The sequence below is a fragment of the Arvicanthis niloticus genome, chromosome 3 (assembly GCF_011762505.2).
Source record: "Arvicanthis niloticus isolate mArvNil1 chromosome 3, mArvNil1.pat.X, whole genome shotgun sequence".
In the NCBI taxonomy this organism is placed as follows: domain Eukaryota; kingdom Metazoa; phylum Chordata; class Mammalia; order Rodentia; family Muridae; genus Arvicanthis; species Arvicanthis niloticus.
Genome location: NC_047660.1, coordinates 99,337,937 through 99,360,467, shown reverse-complemented (window position 1 = coordinate 99,360,467; position 22,531 = coordinate 99,337,937). Strand labels below are relative to the sequence as shown.

At 42.5% G+C, this 22,531-nt stretch overlaps 1 protein-coding gene across 4 annotated transcripts in view; it reads right to left on the bottom strand.

Moving 5' to 3' along the window:
• The window catches only part of Nek10 (NIMA related kinase 10), a 176,329-nt gene that overhangs the window by 13,747 nt on the left and 140,051 nt on the right, over window positions 1-22,531 (bottom strand). For 3 of the 4 annotated variants that reach the window (XM_076931584.1, XM_076931586.1, XM_076931587.1), the window contains 3 exons: window positions 18,372-18,401; window positions 13,309-13,409; window positions 7,119-7,229 (listed from right to left, as the gene is read on the bottom strand). In XM_076931584.1, the coding sequence (XP_076787699.1) occupies window positions 7,119-7,229; window positions 13,309-13,409; window positions 18,372-18,401 (242 nt within the window). The remainder of the gene's footprint in view (window positions 1-7,118; window positions 7,230-13,308; window positions 13,410-18,371; window positions 18,402-22,531) is intronic. The other variant, XM_076931585.1, reaches the window with a different exon arrangement.

The window sequence follows — 22,531 nt, the reverse complement described above, 5'->3', positions numbered from 1 at the left end:
CTCCCTGAGAGCTAAACATGAGTGTGTAACCAAACGAACTATGCAACCTAGCACGTGGACATCTGGTGGGGAGACCAGCTAGACTGACCAGCTCTCCTCTATGCCTCCACTCGGTTTCTTCCACAAACCATGAGAAATCTCTAAACTCACTGCTCAAAGTCAAGTCTTTTGATGGCGACATGCTCCTGCTACAGGTGTTCTTTGTCTTCAGCTCTCACCTCTCTTATAACAAACTCCTTTCTGAAACCTGTCATCTTAGTTTCAGTTTCTATTGCTGTCATAAACACCATAACCAAAAGCCATGTGGGAGGGAAAGGGTTTATTTCAGCTCACGCCTTTCTTTTTTTTTTTTAATTTTTTATTTGTTTATTTTATGTATGTAAGTACACTGTAGCTGTCTTCAGACACACCAGAAGAGGGCATCAGATCCCATTACAGATGGTTGTGAGCCACCATGTGGTTGCCGGGAATTGAACTCAGGACCTCTGGAAGAGCAGTCAGTGCTCTTAACCGCTGAGTCATCTCTCCAGCCCCAGCTCACACCTTTCACATCACGGTTTACCATCCAAGAAAGGCTAAATTCCTTAGACCAAATATGTATTTGCTTCAGGAACTGAAGAAGAGACCATAGAAGAGTACTGCTTTCTGTCTTGCTCCTCTTGGCTTACTTAACCTGCTTTTTTCTGTACCCAGGATCACCTGCCCAGGAGTGGCATTATCCAGAATGACTAGGCTTACCCATATCAGTCACTAATTAAGAAAATGCCCCATGGGCTTGCCTGTAGGTCAATCTTCTGGAGGCATTTTCTCAGTTGTGGCTCCCACTTCTCATAGAACTTTATTTAGCTCAGTCAAATTGAAAACAAAAAACAAACAAACAAACAAACAAAAAACCTCACCCTGCCTTTGTTCATTAAATTCATTCTTTGCGTTCAGAAGCCACTGATCCAAGATAGCTTTGGTGGCCATTGATTGTTAGGGACCCTCATGCCCAGTGTTTGTTCACCTGAGGCAAGAAAGCCTCTGTAACTGTCAAGTAACCCCTCAACTTCTATCATCTGGATATACATGGGCACCCACCAGAAAATGCACATTACATACATGTACACAAACAAACCTCAAATGTTCATAAAAGTAGAGACAATACACTGAACTCCATGTGTCTAGCCCTCTGCTCGAACATGGCCAATATTGCCTCATTTATCTCTTCTGGTTCCTTTCCTAGCTATCTCCTTCCTTCAGGAATCAGATGTCAAATTCTGTACAATATATTTTATATTCATAATATTTCAGCATGGTTCTTGAAAAAAATATGTATTTGCTTCATTAAATTATCATTAAAATCACATGGAACTAAAAATGAACCCAAAAGATTGAGTGAGTATATTTTAGACCCAGAAAAACAAACATCACATGTTCTCTCCATTCTGAATCTTCATGTGTGAGGATAAAAACCTCTAGTGACTGCAGAATCCAGGCAAACAAAAAGACATCCTTGTCAGGAAGAGGATCAGTAGAAAGAGGAATAATAGCAGAATACAAGTGACCAGAAGGAGGAAATCAGAAAAGTAGTAGAGCTCTAATTAGGGAAGGGGAGAGGTATAAATATAGCAGAAGAGGAGAGGGGTGTAAAATAACAGCACGGATATATGGAGAAGTCACAAGGAATCATAGATGAAAATATTCTCTCTGGGCTGACAATGCTCACCCAAGAACCATAAACCATTTATTAAGAGCCCAGTACAAAAAGGAAAGTCTTCTTTTGAATTTTTGGTAGGACTGTCCAAGAGACTACCAAAACAGTGTAGGCTATTGCTATGGTCTTCAGTTGTCCTCTACTCCCGCAAGTTGGTAAAGATACAATGTATCTTTATCCTGTTGCTAAAGATACAATGTACTTCAGAAAGAGGGTGGAAAGGATACAAGCTAGATCTTACCTGAATGCCTCCTCCCTGAGGACTAGTTTTCATGGTGCCAAAAGACTCCAATGGAAGCTTTCCAACAAGAGAAGCAACAATCCTACCCAGCTATGATGCCTTGAAACCACATCAACAATCAGTATGGCCTGGCGGTGGTGGCGCACGCCTTTAATCCCAGCACTTGGGAGGCAGAGGCAGGCAGATTTCTGAGTTCGAGGCCAGCCTGGTCTACAGAGTGAGATCCAGGACAGCCAGGGCTACACAGAGAAACCCTGTCTCGAAAAACCAAAAAAAAAAAAAAAAAAAAAAAAAGAAAAACAATCAGTATGGTAAAATAACCCTAATGATGTAGTACTGCTATGTGTACCTTGGGAGCAATCAATAGCTCTCTAATTGGATTTAGGATCTGCTCAAAAAGATGGAAACTGTGCCCAATACTGGAAACATAGTCTACTACCTATGGCTAGCGAACTCATGGATCTTGGTGGAGAACCTACAACTGCCACTTCAATAAACCAACATCGTCCCAAACTATAAGTCTTGGTCTGCATACCCACGGGTTCTCACTCCACATCACAGAAACTTCTGTTTGCGATTCATCACAGAAACCCACAACCAATCAAAATTTGTAATTATAGAGCCCATTCCCAACTGGTACATATAAGCCTCCTGCATGTCAGACTCAGGGAACACATAGAAGAGGGAGTGGAGGGATTGTAAGAGGCAGGGGATCAGGGAGTTTGCTGTGACATTGTGTCTCATAGAAGTATCATCAAACCTAACCATCATGGCTGACTAAACAATGAGCTGAGCAAGGGCAGTACCAATAGATATGCTACCATGAAAAGGGGTGAGCTCATGCGGTTTCAACCCTAGATAAAGAACTACCAGCAACTAAGGGATGCCGAAAGCAGGAGAAATAGTCTTCCCCAAGGAAAAGTGCAGGAGTTAGTTATCCGATACTAAATGGTCAGCCCTGAAAACACACACATATACTCGTCTAAGGAAAGTTAGAACACGTCATGGCCCTTTAGAAAACATGCATGGAAGAACAAAGAGCTGTAAGCACTTATTTTCCCATAACACCCCTGAGCCACACCCCTCTGAAAAGATGGGAACTATCTTCCTGTGAGACATGGAGTCTTAGTCCCATTTTTATAAAACTGTCTCCTCCATCAGTCTTTCTCCTGGTTTGTTTTTGTAGCAGTGGGAGGCTATAGGACCTCAGGCCCTGGCAACTGTGCTGCCTATTATGTGTCCTTATCTTTCTATTTACTGCAAGATCCAGAGCAGGCACTGGAAAACTGTTCTGTGGAGTCAGACGGTAACTACCTCCAGCTTGGAGGACATACAGTTCTGACTCCGCTACTCAGCTTTGCCTGTAACAGCAGTGCTTTCGGCATTGCTTAGCTGGCTACCACAGGCCAGACAGAAATGAAAACATGTGGCTCTATAAATAAAACTTTCTTTACAAAAGTAGACAGTGGGCCAAATTGGCTTGAGAACTATGGTTTGCTGACTTCACATTTAGAAGCTTGATCAGATGTAGCTGCAGTGCAGGCTTTTGGCAGGGCTGTGTCCTGCATCAAGTGGCACACGCTGTCAGGTGGTGCCCCCTCCGTGGGACCTCCATCCTTTCTTGCCCTGAGACTGCAAAGCTACAGTGCTAGCTGAAGTTTGTCTGCGATACAAAATGTCCCTTCCTCAGCAACTTGTTTTCCCTGAGACAGAATTTAAATAGAAAGGAAGAAAATGATTGAATCCCTTTAGAAACAAGTCTTACAACAATGAATGAGTTATTTTTGCATGCTTTGGGAGTAACCAAAGAGAGCTCTCTTTCCTTTAGTATCAATATTAACTCCTGGATTGAATGTTGTTGCCCTGCTGTGGTGGCATTCTTAGCGATGCTTCAGGGACAGCCTCAGCGTGGCTTCCAGTCTTTTGGACACTGTCAGGAGTCCCTGGCAGTGCTGTGCTGCCTGTACCTCAAAATAGAGCAGTCCCAGCTTGTGCAATCTCTGCCCTGGGCCAATCAACTGTGTTTCCTCAAAAACATGAGGAGAAGACTTGAATGCAGCTTAATCAGTTTCTAGAGTGATTTAGTGAGTGTATTATTAAAAGAAAAAATATCATGAATTTACACTCACTGACAGTGCTATTTAAAATACTGACTTGAACTAATCTCTTCTGTCTTCCTCCTCCCTCTTCCGATGCTGAAAATCCCAGCTCCAAGGCCACAGTGTGATTACTCGGTTAGCTTTGGTGCCCCTGAATTACTCCAGCCAAGACGAAGAAGCCTGGATCAAAGACCAGCTTAGGTGAGCTACAGAGAAGAAGCTTAGTTCTTAGAAGTGGGTTATTCCATTTTTAGACTCCTTCACATATCACACTGGTATGTGATAAGTACCATTGATAGGTCGCCACAGTCATCCCATAATGGCTCCTTCAGACTGTACATGCAGGCTCCCTGGGTCTCAAAAGGAAGGAAAAAGTTCAAGACAAGTACCTGGGGGTGGGGAGTGAGGGGTGAGACAGGGATCAGGAGGTGGTGTTGAGGGTGTGTGTCTGACAGTTGAAGGCTAATTGGCTTCTGTGACTGTACAAAGGGATGGAATGCTCATCTCTGAACAAAAAGTCATTGCAAGAAGACTGAAAGCAAGAGAGAAAGACAGGGGTTTTCTAAACCTTCGTGGGTTTAGATCTTTCTATATATGTAAAACTGTATGACTATAGCATACCAACATACATTTTAATAGGGTTGAAGAAATGAAGACAGTCATGCAGAATATATAAGTATATAATATTGATGTTCCATTCACTAATGTGAATTATACATATGAAACACTGACCATAAGCCAAGATGTACAAGATGCTGAGAAATTGAAGATAAGAGACCGGGATACACACAGGCCAATAAAAGCTGTTTAAATCATGGGAGTGAGAAAGTGAGCTAGCCATGGAAGAGGAGGCTGTGCTCGGGGAAGCCTCTGCCAGGCCTCTCTGGAGGAGCTGACACCTGGTTCGGGGTAGCATGGTTTACTTCACTATGTAGCCTACTTTCCCTTAGAAAACTGGGACTGTGCTCCTGTCTGTTGACTACAACTGAATCCCAGCTGTGAGTGTCCTCTTCCCCAAGCAGAGGGGCCCCAATTGCCTGTGTTGTGAGCTGCCACTACCTCATCATAAAAGAGCCCTTGGCATCCTTCACTAGTGTGTGCCCTGCCTCCTAACCCTGCTTAAAATAAAACTCCCCCCAGCCCCACCAGAAACCATCTGCCTTTAACCCTGCTTAAAATAAAACGCTCCCCAGCCCCACCAGAAACAAAGATGAGGACATTCTAAAGATGAATTTGTGTCTCTACCATTACCTATCAGACTGTGAAACAAGGAGACATCAAGGAATTGAAAGTTTCCTCAGGAATCTCATGCTGGGAAAAGGAAAAGGCTGAAACTTGTGCCAGAGGGGGATTTGTCTCCTGCGAGAGATACCAGAGTTCAGACAGCTTCTCAGACCACCTTGAAAGATTAGAGCCAGGAATGGATTCATATCTTCTCCTCCTGTTTAAAAGCTGCTTCCCCTTAGGCTCCTGAAGACCACTGCATCCTGGAAGAGCCACTAGACCTCTGTGTCCCTCTTCACCATGTGGGCACATTGACGAAATCTCTTTACTTGCTTTCCACCCTTAATTTGGCTCTTTGGTGGGCTTGAGGCAGGTGTGTGGGCCAGGCCGGCTCAGTGAGACTTTCACATGAGCTCCCCAGACCCCCTGTCTCCCAGCAATCCTGCCTTTTTGCTCAGGCCAGGATACTGGCTAGAGATGCTCTCAGGATACAGGAAGTGAACCAAGGATAGCAGCAGGAAGAGTGATTTAACAAAAGAAATTGGCTTCACTGTACAAAAGAAAGAAATTCAGGGGCGCCTGCATCAGAACAGAAGAACTTGCCTTCAGGGAAGGCACAACAGAAATCCATGGAGTGGGGAAATGGGCCTCTGAACACCTTTTGAGGTTGAAGCTTTCGTCTCATAAAACCAAAATTTCTGCTAAAATAAATTTGTATGTAAATTGGCTTATTTTTAATATCACTTTAGTAAGAACATAAAAGCCAAGCATATTATAGTCTTTTGTGGGAGACTTGAGCTTCTGATACTTAAAAATGTATTTCTTGGTATTTGGGATGCTGTAGTTAAGTGTGAAACCTCCTGGACCTCTGCTTCATCTTCACCATCTCCTCGTCTTTGCCCTGTTTGCCAACGCAGCGTGTGAAGGGCAGCTCACTCTCTTGTCTCTGAGGGATGGGTTCCTGATTTGTTTACCTACCTGCAGCTGCCTCTGGTGTATACATCAATGATGCAGGCATCATTATGGCTATGTGCCAACAAAGCAAAAACAGGCAGCTTACTATATTTTTTTTTAATCAAAGAGTCCGGCATATTTCCTGAGTGATATAAGCTTGTGCTTAAAAGTAAACTCACTAATTAAAAAACATAAACCATCAGAGGAAGAATTCAATACAATACTAACATTTAAGCATATGAGGAAATTTAAGGAGAGGTGGAAGAAATGACATTGAGAAATCAAATTATCTCCAACAAGGCAGCTAGACTTTCCTCATTCTAGGACCTTCAGGGACAGGACAAAGGGTTTATATGACTTCTAGGATTTGTGGATTTCCTGCCTCCAACTCATGTTGCCAGCCATAAAGAACTTTCTTCACATTTGGTATAACCATTTACCTTCTGCATGTGTGAAGAGAAACTTTGTTATACCCAAATATGAAAAGCCTCCAGAATGTTGAAGATGGGAAGGGTAAGGTCATTCTGCCCCCGTAGATGATTAAAATCATGGCTTCGCATGGTCAAGTAACTGTTTCAGAAAGAAAGTGCAATTTAGGGGCTCACTGAATAGCCTCAAAAATACTGGGACAGACCCTTCAAAGGCAGGCTGCAACAGATATTTTTTAGATTAAAAACAATGTTTATTCTTAGGCAAACATAGTAACAAGGAAAGAGCTCTATCAGTCAGTCACCTGGAAATAATAGCCAAGCAAAGAAGAAGGGAAATCAGAGGAAAGGTGGACCCATTTGGTTAAGCATAAGGTAAGGTTAAGCATTACCCTTTAACGGTGTGCAGAGATCAAGGAACAGGGTTGGTAGGAAGACATCTCCTGTGGACAGGGGCCTACATGGAGAACACATACCTTCTTAATTTCAGATTTCAGGTTACACGGGTTGCTCTGCTGGCTGAACAGGGACTTCTTGAATCTCTCTATAACTCTTCTCTTCAGATCATGGTGCAGAGCTGGAGGGAGCTGCAGAAAGCAAGAAGACCGATATTACAACCGGTTCCTCCAAGTGCAACAGCCCCTACAGGAAGCACTTAAACAGGGCCAACACAATAATACACCCTCAACAAGACTGGGGAAGAATCCGAATTAGCAAATTATAAGCTATACTGTCATCCTCTGTATAGAGGGATGGCTGTGCTTTTCTATCTTGCCGTGCTTACACTTACTGATAACACTCTTCACGTAACAGCTATGCGCATGGACATCCCATTTACTAAAGAACAGCCTTGACAAGGGAGGTACATTATATTCATATATAGGTGTCTGTCACATGCCAGAACCATGGCAAGCACCCAGCCACAGCCTTCACAAGATCTGATACTTTGGACCAGAAAACACAAAATCTCAACCACTCTGTATCTGCTTGTGTGTCTACCCGTGACAGTTCTTCAGCCAGACAGAAACAAAATCCTAGGGGCCAGCACTCCCAGGAAAGTATGGATTGACATGCATTATGACCTGGATAAAATGATGTGGATTTCATAAATACATAGGCAGTCCCTGCAGAATCTTAGAAAAGTGGGGGATTTAAAACAACCACCCAATTTCAGGGCTTTGCAGGCAGGATTTATATGGAGAATCAGAGTTCTGGTGGCACAGAGGGTGAAGTGAAGAAGTAGGATCAGAATTATCAGGGGACTTGGTCTCAATAAGCTTTTGTTTTTGTTTTTGTTTTGTTTTGTTTTGTTTTGTTTTTGTAATAGCTTGACATTAAAAGGAAGAGCTAAAGCAAAGGGTGCGGGCAGTGAAACGAGTGCTCCCAATAAAAAAGAAACAGAAAATGATAAACTCAAATCAAATAGTGGCTAAGAGAGGAAAGCTGCGGAAATGATAACGCCCTAGCCCTGCTTCACCACCTGCAATGCTTCAGTTTGAGTTGCTACCTTGAAACTATTTGGAGGTAATAAAAGTATGTGTACCACCATGAAGGAAGGCTGATTCAAAGCCCTCAAGATTCACAATTATTCTTGCCTTTCACATGAATTAACGGAGGAATGTGTAAGTGAAGGGGACAGTTGTCAGCATTAGTCTCTGTGAGGGGAGAGGTGGAGCACAGAGATGGACACCCAGCCTAGAAAGACAGGCCTTGGTGATTCCCTATTGCTTCATAGAAGGCACCACCTCCCTAAAGCAAACAGCAGAGGGCAGTGGTGACCTAGGTCCAACTAGCAACTTCCCAGCTTTACTGCAACAAGTCTATGAAAGGGAAAGACTTCACACCCTGCTTGCTACCACAGCATTTTGAAGATGTGGATCACCAGTGGGCTCAGCCTAAGGCTGGAAGGTATCAGAATAATTGTCACAGAGATCTTGACAATTCTTGATACTTATTGAACTTGATAAGCCTCTGGTTAACGTTGCCCCTGAATTCAATGGATAACAGCCCACCTGAGTAAGCTCACATCTCTAAGATCCTCACATAGATGGTGCAAGCAAGCTAGTGTGTCTCAGTGGGATAAATATGGTTAGCACAGTGTCCCACCCATAAAGCTTTCAGTGAGAATTTAAAACTTTACGTAGAATGATGATGGCTTATCTGTAGATGAAGTAAATATAATAACATAGTCGATACAAAAACAGAATCAAAACCCATGGCTCATGCTTGCCGGGTGCTGTGAGCACTTCTTTGTGCTTCTATTCTTGCATCTCTCCTGCAGCAAACCTGCAAAGCAGGTTCTAGTTTTAGATAAGTAAAGGATGGGTCACTATTTCCTTCGGAGGTATAGGTGTTTGTATTAGCTTTATCCCTAAGCCAACACCACTAGCACACGGCTGTCATACTGTACCTCACAGATTATAAACAGTCTATTACATCAGAGGCACACACAGCCCACAAGAATGCCCATTTAACTGATGGAGAAAATGATTCTAGAGAAGATACTATTTTCTTCTATTTAAACCTGGAAATGGTTTTTATTATACCACACAAAGTAATAAAAGGAGAAAAAAATCCCAGTCTTCTCAAACTTTCATCAATATGAATTCTTTCCAGAACCCTGCTTTCTCTACCTAGTTATACATTAGCAAGGCACCAGCAATTTGCAGGGCTCCAATGGGTAAATAGTAGACCAAAATAGCACTTTATTCTATTTTGACATTTTACTGCTTAACAATTTTTTCCCTAAATGTTAAAAGCAAATGTTCTAAGATTACCATTTAAAGAAATAAAATCTCACACTTCTCTTAGGTTTTAGAGTCCCTAAAAGCAGATTTGGTATGAGAAGTGAAATCATGCTCTGTACTGCTGCGACATCACAGTGTGGCTCACTGAGAGCCTGGGGACAACATCTGCTGCCGCTAACACCCCAGTGAACGGGCAGTGCTGCGGGACCTCCCCAAACTTCCCGTCTCTTCTCTTGGAAACAGATGTGTTGTAATTTTTTAAGTTGTTAGATGATGACTTCAAAGCATCATCTTTATTTAACAAACTGACTAAAGTACAGTAAAGAATTAAAGCCAGTCTGATTCCTTTGGCTCTGTGGGTCTCACCTATGCAAGAACTACGAGGTAATATTTGGGCATTAATCAGCAGCGGCTCAAAGACACACTGATTTCCAGCATCTGAGATGAACTACTCATCGCCTTCTTAGCATGCCGTAAGGCTGCCCTTCCAGGTTAATGAAAACCTTCCAGGTTAAAACGTGCAATCGAAGGAAGAAGAGTCTGACATCCTGACTTGTAGAACTGTTACCATTCGGTGAGTTTTGCAGGTATGTCTCCATGGAAACTGGACAGGATCAGAAGCAAGGGTTTCTGTCAGTTTCTCCTCAGGTCCTCAAGAGGACCGTGGGAAGGGGGATTGCCTCAAGTCAATCATACTTTGAACAGGCTTCCTTTGTACAGCTTGGTCTTCTGCACCAACATATCATCCCAGCTGTGTTCCTCTCCTTCCTATGATGACACTGGCTGTATTGAGCACTGTGTGTTAAAATTTGCAGAGGGAAAACTTTCCTTGCTGTGCTAATAACATGAAGCTGAAAGCGTTGTAAAGCACATTTGGAAAATCTACAGTCGTTATGCCTGAGCTGGCAGCATGGAATGAATCCATGCCACTGGCCAAAAAATACAAAAAAAGAATCATCCAGCCCACCGACAGTTTAAGGGGATAATGACACGTTTACAAGAGTTTCATCTTTGCTTTAAAATGCATGGAAGCTCATAAAGAAAGAGTATGCATCCATTAAAGAGTTTATTTACTACATAGGAACTTGTATGTTAAATTTCGAAGGATATTTCTCTCAGCTTAGTGATTAACAGTTAGGTTAACTACAGAGCTATTTACAGATCTTCCTATAGCACTAAGGGGTATTTCTCCAAATTCCTGGGCTAGTGCATAAGTGGACATTAATTTCAATATATGTTTGTGTCTGATCTGGTAGGTGATATTCATATTCATTAATCAAGTTCTCTCCCAGATGTTTGCTTATGTTGCTTCACATGCTTTCATTTAATCAGTCAAAACGTTCTGTGTGGTTACCTAAAAAACAGACTGACAACAAAAAAAAATAGTGATAAAAATAATCAATTTTAGATTCTTGGGTCCAGAAGGGCAGCTGACAAGGGAATTGAGAAGAATACAAGGTTTGGGGCAACTCTGTCTGATAAGACCGATCTCCAAGCAAAGATGTCCCAATGTAGGGGGCAAATGACACAAGGGAAACCAGGAGAACCGGAAGGCTGGCAAGTGTCAAGGAAGGGAGTGGCTTTGCCAGCCTGGTCGCTGGTGTAAGTGGTGGTCAGTACCTGTCAGGCCATCCTAATTGGCCTGCTAGGACACCAGCACACTTCTACCTGGCTCAATGGCCACATACTAAGTTCTGTAGATAAAAACTTCTGAGAGACCCAGAACCTCCAGAAGGTATTCCTTTTGGGACAGCACTGGATAGTGCAATGGGGGCCCTGCACCATCAGACATCAGAAGCAGAGTGATAAAAGCAGATCTCCAGTGACCAGCTGGAACACTCACAACAGAGAAGCAAGCCTCACTGACAGAGCAGCTTGGCTGCTGCAAGCTTTGGAAGTAACTAGTCAGGTGTTCCCAGAAAGTAAGCTGATAGTTGTGTTGCTCCCTGCTTTTGTTTGTTTGTTTTAACAGCAGAAAAGGAACCCCAGTTTTTGTAGGCAAAGCTCTGGCCTGAGTTGCTGCTGTTTCAGTGAACTGTCTCTGCCTCTCGTAGTTTTTGGACTTGACTCAGAGCCCAGCCAACTGCCCTGGCAAATAGGGAAGCTGGAATCCCTGGATAAGGGACTCTGAAACATTACAAAAAGAACTCTCCATACATTTTTTTTCTGCACTCTCCCTAGGATAATGTGTCACCATTTATCAAAGTACCATCTACCAGAAAAAAAGAATATGCAAGCTTCCCAGAAATATTAGGTGCTTATTTATAAATCAGCAGTGATTCCTACAGTTTTAAACTGTCCCTAGCTTATAGAAATCAACACCTTTAGTCTTGCCTTTCAAGATGGGGCTGTGATGGTAGATGAAGTCTGAGTGCACATCGTTTTTACCAGGAGGCAGCCAGTGCACATGCCTGCAGCACCTTTCTGCAGATTCTGGATGTATAACTAGACTTGTCATAACTGGTTGCAACAGCTCCCATGGTGGCTCTTACATCCTCAAGGTGATCAGGGTTAGTTATTTAGTTTGTTGCTTAGACAACAAACAAACAAATAAGCAAACAAAAAAACAAACAAAAACCACTGACAAAAGCAATAGAAGGAGGGAGAAAGGGAATAAGGAGATGGGGGGAGGAAAAGAGGGAAGGAGGGAGAAAAAGAGGAGAGAGGTAGAGAGGAAAGAAGGGAAAGAGGGAGGGAAAAGGAAAGGGGGAAGGGAAAAATAGGAGCCAAGGAGGGAGGGATGGGAGGGGAGAAGGAGGGAAAAAGGAGGGAGGGAGAGAGGGAGTGAGGAGAAAGTGAGAAAGAAAGAGAGAGGGGAAAGGGGAAGGAGGGATGAAGGAATGAAAAGATAAGGGTGGAAGAAGAAGAAAAGGAGGGAGAGAGAGAGGGAAAGAGGAAGGGAGGGAGGGAGGGAGGGAAGGGGGAAGGAAATTTTACTTTGGCTTACAGTTATATGGCTTACAGTCTGTCACAGCAGGGAAGGTTCCATCCAGAAGCAGAATAGAGCTGGTCACACTGGATGACAGCTCATGTCCAGATCCCTTTCTCCTCGTTATCCAGCCCAGGACTCTAGCTCCTGATATAGCCACATCTGGGATGGGTCTTACAACTTCACATAGTTTTACAACTTCTGGATGATCCCTCAGTCCCTCACATTTCTTTCATACTGATTTTAATGCTCATCAAGTTGGAAATCAAGATTAACCATCATAAGACATATATGCCTCTCAAAGCCTAGAGCAGTGTCTGGTGCTTGAATAGGTGCTTAGTAATTATAAGACAAGTGAGGGAAGGATTTAACAAAAGCACCAGATGGCACTATCTTGAACTTCAAAGTACCTATGTTCTTACCCAAATAGCTTTACTTAGAAAAATGTTGTCACTAGTAAGTAGCACATGCCTTAGATAGAGGAGTACCCAGTGTTTAGTATTAGACCTGTGGGTCCATAACCAATAGCTAGTCTTCAGCCCTGAAGTCTCAGAACTGAATTATCACTCAGATTCACAAACAGGAGGTCTTAATAGTCCTGGGTATGATGGAAATGGGGGAGGGAGTCTGGTTTTCATATCTTTGAGAGGCTGTGTTGTCAAATCAGATGTAAGGAGAGGTCCCATCGCCTTTATTCCTATGATAGGGTTGCTTGTAGGAAAAGCAACCCAGTTCTGCCCCCTCTTTGCACCCTACAATAAAAATCAACTTGTGTGGAAGCCTGTTTTAGGATGGAGAGCACAGGCAGAAGCTGTGGAGAAAACTGGACAGATTTACTTCTAGGCAGGTCCCCACATACACATACGTGGTCAGAGGGGTGAAAATGATTCTGTGTTCACTCTAATTCAAGCTCCCACAAGGCTGTGTCCTTTCATCTGTGTTAGCTTTGCTTGCTTCATGGCTGAGAAGTGTACCCCTGTAGACACTGACCTGCGTGATGTAGATGACTTTGTGCAGCTGGAGCAGGATCTGCTGAATGGGGTCGCAGATCTGCCGCACTTTTCGCTGGGATACAGCAATGCCTGCAGATGCTGTGGGTGATAAAGTCAGAAGAGGGCTGTTTGTTTGCTTGCTTTTAAATAATAAATTATCCATACTGCCTATAACACATTTTAAAGCTAATTTTATCAAAGCTACTAGACACAAACACCAAATAGGTAAAACTCTATAGTAGAATTAAGTACTATTCAAATCCTTGATTATTGTAAATCTTAATGGTTACTTCGATTTCTGTCTGGGTTAACTTGTCCTGAATTCTCCCTGTAAACTCACTGCACATTCACAGATTCTGGCTAATGGCTGTCAGTGTGCACAACAGCTGCTTCCTCAGCTTTATATTCCTCTACACGGCAGTCTATTCTTGAGGACTGCAGAGCTAGGATAGGAGTGGCCTCCCTCCCTGCCCATCTCTTCTCACTCACAGATTGCAATGGAGAGCACAGAAGATGCCAAAAGATAATATCCCCTCTCGCCGGGCAGTGGTGGCACATGCCTTTAATCCCAGCATTTGGGAGGCAGAGGCAGGTGGATTTCTGAATTCGAGGCCAGCCTGGTCTACAGAGTGAGTTCCAGGACAGCCAGGACTATACATACAAACCTTGTCTTGATAATATGCCCTCTCTTCCCTTTGAAACACACACACACACACACCTATAACATCATATACTCATTTGCCATAATCTTATTAAAATTAAGTTTCTAAAGCCTTCTTTTCTTCCTTCCATACCATTCCAAGCATTTAAGAAATTAAATCTATTATAGTAATTGCTTTAGCAGTACCTGCAATTTTAAAGATTCTTACATGTACTTTCAGAAAAAGGTTGTGTGCCTTGCCATAAATGGTTTATTTTCAAAACATTTAAGGAGAATTTTATGTGGCTATTTAAAAACATGAAATTATCCATTTCAGAAACAAAACAAAGGGGAAAGTAAAAATATGAAGATTTTCTTTATGGATAGCTCTATGTACTTATTTGGAAATTTAACACAATAAAATAACCCAGCTCTGTACCATCTGAGGCTAATTTCTTGTTTAGATGTAAAGGCTCTGTCTCTTTTGAAATCTCCTCATAAGCATCAATTATTGGATCATTAAGATGTGATTTAATAAATTACCCTTGGGGTGAAAAGCTGAGAAATCAAATCACAAGAGCTCAGAGGAGAGCAGCAATGCTGGCTGCTCCCTACAGTGTGCACCAGCCTGGGGAACAGTAGCCCTAACTTCTGCTTCTGTGCTCCCCACCCAAAGACCCCCTAAAGGGCAGACCTCTGTCTAAATTCCCTGAAGACAGGACTGTGTAATGGCACTAAGTTTCCCCCTGAAGACAGGACAGTGTAACAGTTCTAAGTTCCCACCTAAAGACAGTACTAAGTTCCAGTAAGAAGTACTAAGTTCCAGCTGGCAGCAGGAAACTGGAAGCCTCGGGTTTGTGTCACCTTCATGTTGGCTCGTTCACCACGATTTCCAGCTAAAGGCTTACAGCATGGCTGAGCACTTTTAGGCTTGTGACAGCAATTTGAATGGGTACCACAGACTTGACTCTACCACAAACATGCTAATCTGTGGCCCTAAACACAAAAACAAGGAGGTAGCCAGAATGTCTACTGTTCAACATACATGCACTTTTAACTTCAAAAAAAAAAAAACTGGGTTTTAACTCTATCCAACCACTGCTCCTCAGTTCTAGGAAGTTCTTAACTTTTGCAAATAGCTTTGATTGGTTGCTTTCTTAAAAATAAATGTTAAATCAAGCAAACAAACACACAAAAACATTATTATAGATGAGGCTCGGGGCCAGTCGCTCAGAAATAACTGCTAACATTAGCTGTGTGTGTTACCTTTCTGCCTCATACAATATCTATTTTACACGCATGCACAAGTAACTCCCAATAGTAACTTTCAAACTATCTCTGAGCCCTGACATCAGTTTAATAGGTTATGAGCAGCACTGTGAAAAATGAACGCAATGGCCTGGAACAGTACTGGAGCCTGCGGAGTATGCCACACGCAGCAAGAGGCTGTTCAGTCAACAACAGTCTACTGCTCTCTGAGGGCAACTTCCAACAGAGTTTGAAAGGTAAAACCATAAAAAAGAATGTGTGTGTGTGTGTGTGTGTTTATATGTGTACATATTTATGTATATGTGTATATATGAAATTTCATTTCTCATTCATTTTCTCCTCTTCTTTCCCCTCCACCTCCTTTTCAGCTAAACAGTGACACATTATGTCCCAGACACTGTTGGTAGGGTTCAGGGGTTGTCTTTCAGTGCATTATGGATAGAGCAGTTCCGGCTCATTCCATACGACAGTGGAGGAAGCTGTGGTTTGCCTGTGCGCCCCAGGCTTTGCTTACTAAGTTTTGTCTGGCGAGGACCTCAGCTGCCATCAATTTCTCTTGGCTGTCAATGATGCTATAGTCCATGTCTCACTGAGGAGCCAAGGCCAAAGACGTACTCATTTCTCATTGAAACAAATGTCTCCTAAAGGGACTGAATTATTTCACACTCAGACCAGAAGTAAATGTATTTTTCCATACCCAGATCAACACTACATACTTTCAAATTCTAAGTACATCAATCTATATGTTTTCCAACTTTGTAGTTTTGAAGGCTAGTTAGTGAAATTATTAGGGTTTTTTTTTTTTTGTCATTGCTGTTGGATAATTGCTTATATTTTTATTTATTTGCAAATGTTCTTTGAATATCCTGAATTCTCCCGTTGACTTTTGTGTTAAAAGTATTATATATTTCTACTTGATCTGTTACTTATCCTTGATTCAAAGATACTTCTTACTACTAACATATAGAATAAGGTGATTCTAAGTTCCACACCCTGCCAGAAATCTCTGAATACCTGTTGCTGTCACACTATGGGGGAGAAGGATGTCTGTCACAGATACTGTCCTGTGGCATGAGTTGGCTTTAGGAAACAAAGGAAATTTCAAAATGAGTCTAGTGTTCAAGGAATCCTCATCTAACACTTGCAAACAGAGGATTTCCCAGACAACGTCAGTCCATAGATAACTGCAGTCTGGGAGGCAATTTTCTTCATCTGTCATGACACTCAGCTTTGCTGAATCCCCCTACAGTAAAGTGCAACTTAGCCCTTAGGCAAACTATAGCAATTTAAAAACCAAGTAAAAATATTCTCTTATTTCTCCTTATTTACTAATTAGGAAACCGAGATCATGGCAATCCCAGTCATATCATGTTATCTCATTTTGAATAATTTTTCTTAATACATTTTCAGATTAACTCCCTGTCAATTCTGCACTTCTTAAGCACTGAAAGATGTATCCAAATGTTTTCAGCTTTTTAATAAATACATATTAATTGCACATGTCAGGTCAGTATGACATGCCATGTTTGTCTAAGGTGATAGTATGTCCCTTTATTATCCACGGTCACTGTTCTCCCTTTCTTTTCCCATCATCCCTGGACTATTCTTTAATATCCTTCTTACAAATGAGGATATTTTATAAAAGAAGTTTGCCTGAAACACCAATGAATAATTAAGGCTCTGGATGCACACACACACACACACACAGCACACACTAAACACAAACCACACACACACCACATACAAACCACCCACACATGCACACACACATTATACCTCACCCACATACTACACACCACACCACATACACACATCATATCATACACATGTACTACACCATACCACACATACACAACACACAGAACATATACACACACATGTACCACACCACATACACATACCACATGCACACCACATGCACAATACATACACACCATACACAAAACACAATGCACACACACATCACATACACAATACACACAACACATACATAACACACACACACAACACACACACAACCCATCATCCATACCACACACATACACTGTACCTCCCACATACACCATCCCACAGACACACACATTTAGAGAGAGAGAGAGAAAAAAGAAGGAATATGTAAGGACAATCATCTATAATATGGTGCCAATGTATTTCTAACAGCATAATATTATACATACATTGTTTGGTCTTAAAATTTAAAAATGTAATGAAATTATTCTTAATAAAATAAAGATTTAGGGGGGCTAGAAAAATGGCTCAGTGTTTAAGAGCACTGACTGCTCTTCCAGAGGTCCTGAGTTCAAATCCCAGCAACCACATGGTGGCTCACAACCATCTGTAATAGGCATCCAATGCCCTCTTCTGGTGTGTGTCTGAAGACAGCTGCAGTGTACTCATATACATAAAAAATAAATAAATCTTTTAAAATAATAAAATAAAGATTTAGAATTTTAACTTTATAATTCTTTATAGTTTTCCTACTAAAAACAGAAGAGTAACAAAAAAGAAAGCACCCTATTCTAACAGCCGGGGTAAAATATCAACCAGTTATTTTCTGAGTTCTTCCAGCCACGAATCAGAAACTCTGAGACGGCGGACAACATAGCAGTAGAGGAGACAGGGCCTCCAGAACAAGGGGAAATAGTGCTCTGGAAGACTGGCCAGGAATGGGGCCAGGTGTGGACATGCTGTGAGGACTGTAAGGAATGAGGAGGTCTCTACTAGAATGGGACATAGCTCTGGCACGATGGAGGGCACAAGTGACTGGAGGCCTCCAAGCAGAATACGAGTTTCACAAATGACATTGTCAGCCAGTTCTGGCCTGGTTTGGCAGTGCCATGAAAGATACAGTCAGTGCTCATCAGGAGAGGAAGGCAGGAGCCACATAGACAGTGAGGAAGGCGGAGAGCTGCAGGCAGAGGCCTGGGGATTGAGTGTTTTCTCTTCTAGGTACCAGCAGCACGCTTTCAGGCAAAGCAGGCTGCTGAGCTCTTGCTTCCTCATCCGAAGCAGGAGCACAGTAAAAAGGAGGAAACTGCAGGAGGCTGATGCCATGCACACCTTAGGGGGAACCTACAACATATGGCAGCTGTCTGCAGACAGCCAGAGCCAAGATGGCTGCTGCAGTGTCATCCTCAGAGAATGACATTTACCGTTGTTTGATCTTGGTTTGCCTCCTGAATCTGTAAACAAACAAACAAACAAAAAACCATTCAACCTCTGTTTTACTACATGGGTATGATGGTTTGCATATGCTCTCAGCTCAGAAAAGGGCACTATTAGGAGGTGTGGCCTTGTTGAAATAGGTGTGTCACCGTGGGTATGAGCTTTAATACCCTCATCCTAGGTTCCTGGAAGCCAGTCTTCTCCTAGCAACCATCAGATGAAGATGTAGAAGTCTCAGCTCTTCCTGCACCATGCCTGCCTAGATGCTGCCATGCTCCAGCCTTAATAATAATGGACTGGACTTCTGAACCTATAAGCCAGCCCCAATTAAATGTTGTCCTTTATAAGAGTTCCCTTGGTCATGGTGTCTCTTCACAGCAGTAAAATCCTAACTAAGACAGAAGTTGGTACCAGGGACTGGGGTATTGCTGTGATATGCCTGACCATGTTTTTGTTTGGGAGAATGTGGATTTGGGGACTTTGGATTTAGAAAACCATAGAATGCTTTAAGTAGGGCTTAATGAACAGTTTTAGTAGGAACACAGAAGACTGCTGCTGAGACTGATTTGAACTGTGCAGACACAGCCCAAGAGATTTCAGCATAGAGACTGGTTTTTTATGGCATTGTGGTAAAGAAAATGGCTGCTTTTTGCCATTGTCCAAAGATTCAGCCTGAGGCTAAGGTAAAGAAATGTATATTAATTGCATTGACAAGGATATCTCAATAAAGCCCAGCAGAGACTTTTAAAAAGCATCTTTGAGTCCACACAAGATCATTACTCCCTGACTATTGAATTCAAAGATACAGAAACGGGGGGGGGGGGGGGGGGGGGGGGGCGCGGAGAGGTGACCCAGTGATTAAGAGCTCTTTCTGTTCTTGCAGAGAATCCAAGTTCAGTTCCAAGAATCCATGTCAGAAAGCTCATAACTACCTCTAACTCTAGATCCAGTGGATCTGATACCTCTGGCCTCTGTTGACACCTACATTCATGCACACATACCCCCACACTAAACATGCACACATACACATAATTAAAAATAAAATATAGAAAAATTATTAAAAATATCGTCATCAACAGGCGGCATCCTCCTGGGACCTGGCATACCTTGCTCAGTGTTTCCTGGACATGAAGAGCTAGGAAGCAAGTCATCACTGGTAAAGCAAGCTTGTCCCTCCCTCTCCCACCCAAGTCTCAAGCCTAATAGAAAAATTCTGGTAAGAAGCCTTCATCTGAAGTATTTTGAAGAGAAATGCTTTGAAGATTAGACTGTTTCACATTTGGCCATATTGGTACACACATGATGAGTTATCTTGGGAGTAGGACTAAAGTCTGAATCCAAATTTCATTTACAGTTCATATGTAGTCTAAATACACAATAGTTTGTCTACACATAAGATACATACAACCTGACTGTGATTTTGCACATATTCACTGACTTGGGTTCAGCATGTCAGATCAGGTGAAAATTGTTCATGTCAGCACTTAAAGCTCCTGAGTTTGGAGTGTTTCAGAGTTTGGATTTCAAATTAGGTGTGAAGAGAAGCAAGGAACGTTAAAGCAATAGACCTGCACTGGTTACTCAATAAGTCATTTCTAATGCCTGTCCTCACAAGAGCACAAGTAAGTGTGTGAGTGTGTGTATGTGTGTGTGTGTGTGTGTGTGTGTGTGTGTGTGTGTGTATGCTTACATACACATACAAGTCTATTCAAGATGCTTATTATCGAGTTGAGAGATATAAACAACATACTCCGAATTTCAATGGAAATACAGAAAAGCACACAATTGTGTGCCAATTGCATTGTTAGGCCATTAGCATTAGCACATGGACTTGGACTAAACTCTGCCGAGCTTATGAGAAGGTCATTAAATAAGGTAAACATACTGGTAGGTGGTGGTGGCGCATGCCTTTAATCCCCACACTCGGGAGGCTGAGGTAGGTGGATCTCTATAAGTTCCAGGCCAGCCTGCTCTTCTACAAAGCCAGTTCCAGGACAACCAGGTCTACACAGAGAAATGTTGTCTCATTTTTAATAAAGATGAAAGGGTGGAAAGTCATGTGCCAATAACTAACTGGTAAGTAAGCCACTAAAGGCACCCACAGGAAGACAGCCTGAATGTGAACTGTGGCGGTGGAACATTCAGGTAAAACACAGACTACTTTATTCAGATCTGACTTGTATGAACAAAAAGCAAATACAAAGATAGACCATAGTCATTTAAAGTCACTTACTAAGAGCTTAGCAATCTTGTCTAAGTGAATACTGAGAGAAGGGGGGAACCATCAGGATCACTGCAACCATGTCAGGCCATACTCTTGGCTGACAGCACATTCATGCTTAAGTCTCTACTTTGGCAGTCCTGGTCAGCAAAGTAGAGCTGGCCCTGGTGGCTGGGGTATGGGTGAGCCAGCTTGAGGTCATGAGACTGAGAGAGCTGGCCCTGCTTTTTGCATTCTGGAAAATGGGCCCAGCACCTAGCCTGAGCAGCACAGTAAAGCTGGTCCTGGTTATTTTGGCATAAGAGAACCTACCTGGGGGCACAGGAGAGGGGGTGGCTAGCCTGGGCAAAGGGAGAGACCTGGTCCTGGTGGAGTAGGCACAGGAAAGCTGACAGGCTGGTCAACTCAGCCTCCACCCAGGCCCAGATCTAGGGGGTCTGAGTTGGCCTACCCTGTCTGTCTATGAACTACTGGAGCACATGAAGGGTCTGTCCTTCAGAACCATAGATGCAGGATCTCCATGACACAAGACAGCAACAGGATATCTGAGAGGAATCCCAGTGAGGATCCTATATCGATAGTATAGCAAAAGCCAAAGGTTTTGAACCAGACCAATGATTAATTGCAATAAACATTTGCAAGTAAAGATATTTGGGCAAAGGGTATACTGTAGAACACATTGCAACTTCCACAGAGAGATTTTGTTGACATTGTTGGGTTGGGTTGAGTTGGGTTGGCTTGGCTTGGCTTGGCTTGGCTTGGTTGGGCTTGGTTTGGTTTGGTTTGGTTTGGTTTGGTTTGGTTTGGTTTGGTGTTTGTTTGGTTTGGTTTGGTTTGGTTTGGTTTGGTTTGGTTTTGGGTTGGTTTAGTTGATTTGGTTTGGTTTGGTTTGGTTTAGGGAGAGGTTGCAAAGCCAGAGGGTGAATATGAAGAGACAGGAAGATGAATGGGATTGGGGTGCATAATGTGAAATTCATGAAGAATCTATTGAAAAGTTAAAAAAAATTTAAAAAGAAAAAAATGACTTGGATGCTTATATGCTCCACAGGTAAAACACTGATCATTAATCGGGACCTGAATCTCCAGTACCACTTAAAAGGCATCTCTACTATTCCAGCAATGTGGAAGTAGAGACAGGAACATCCTGGAATGTACTGACCACTGGCCTAGTCAAACGGATAAGCTCCAGGTTCAGTGACAAACCCTGTCTCAAAAGCTAAGGTAGAGTGTAACTGAGACCCCTGACCTCAATCTCTGGCATCTACCACACCTTCACACATACGCATGCACACCCAGATACACACACATTAACTCATTCACAAACTATACACAAAGGCATGTATATGCACAGAGATGTTTTTTAAGATTTTTGTTTATGTTTAGAACTGCCATCTATTTATAGCAAAGAACATTGCTGGCTCCCATTACAGAGATAATATAAACTGTTTTATATTTTAAAAATGGTTCAAATTGAAAAAGCTTAGAGAAACGGCATAAATTGCACTTGGGCATGGTAAAATCTGCAGAAGGTGTCTCAAGTGACTAAAATAACTTACACACTGATTCCTGGCCAATGCCTGCCAACACTTCAACCCTAAGTTTTCAGTTCTGTAGACAGGAAACTACATCTTACTCAGCCCAAGGAATATAACATACTATTGCTATATCTAGGTAATAGGATAAGATATGGCAGAGAATCTTTTAACAGCATTACTGGAGTAGTTTGGTGTTCATAGTTCTACAGGACTGGGGTGGCTCTCAGTTCTGCTGTTATCACACTATGGAATCAGACACCAGAAGGACCAGTCTGCATGATCGTATAAGACAGAGACATGCAAGTCCAAACTCACAGTTCCCATCTGTGCTGTGTTGAATGACACAGGAGAGTGATTCTTGTGTACTGGATGCATTCCTGGGGCTTGCTCA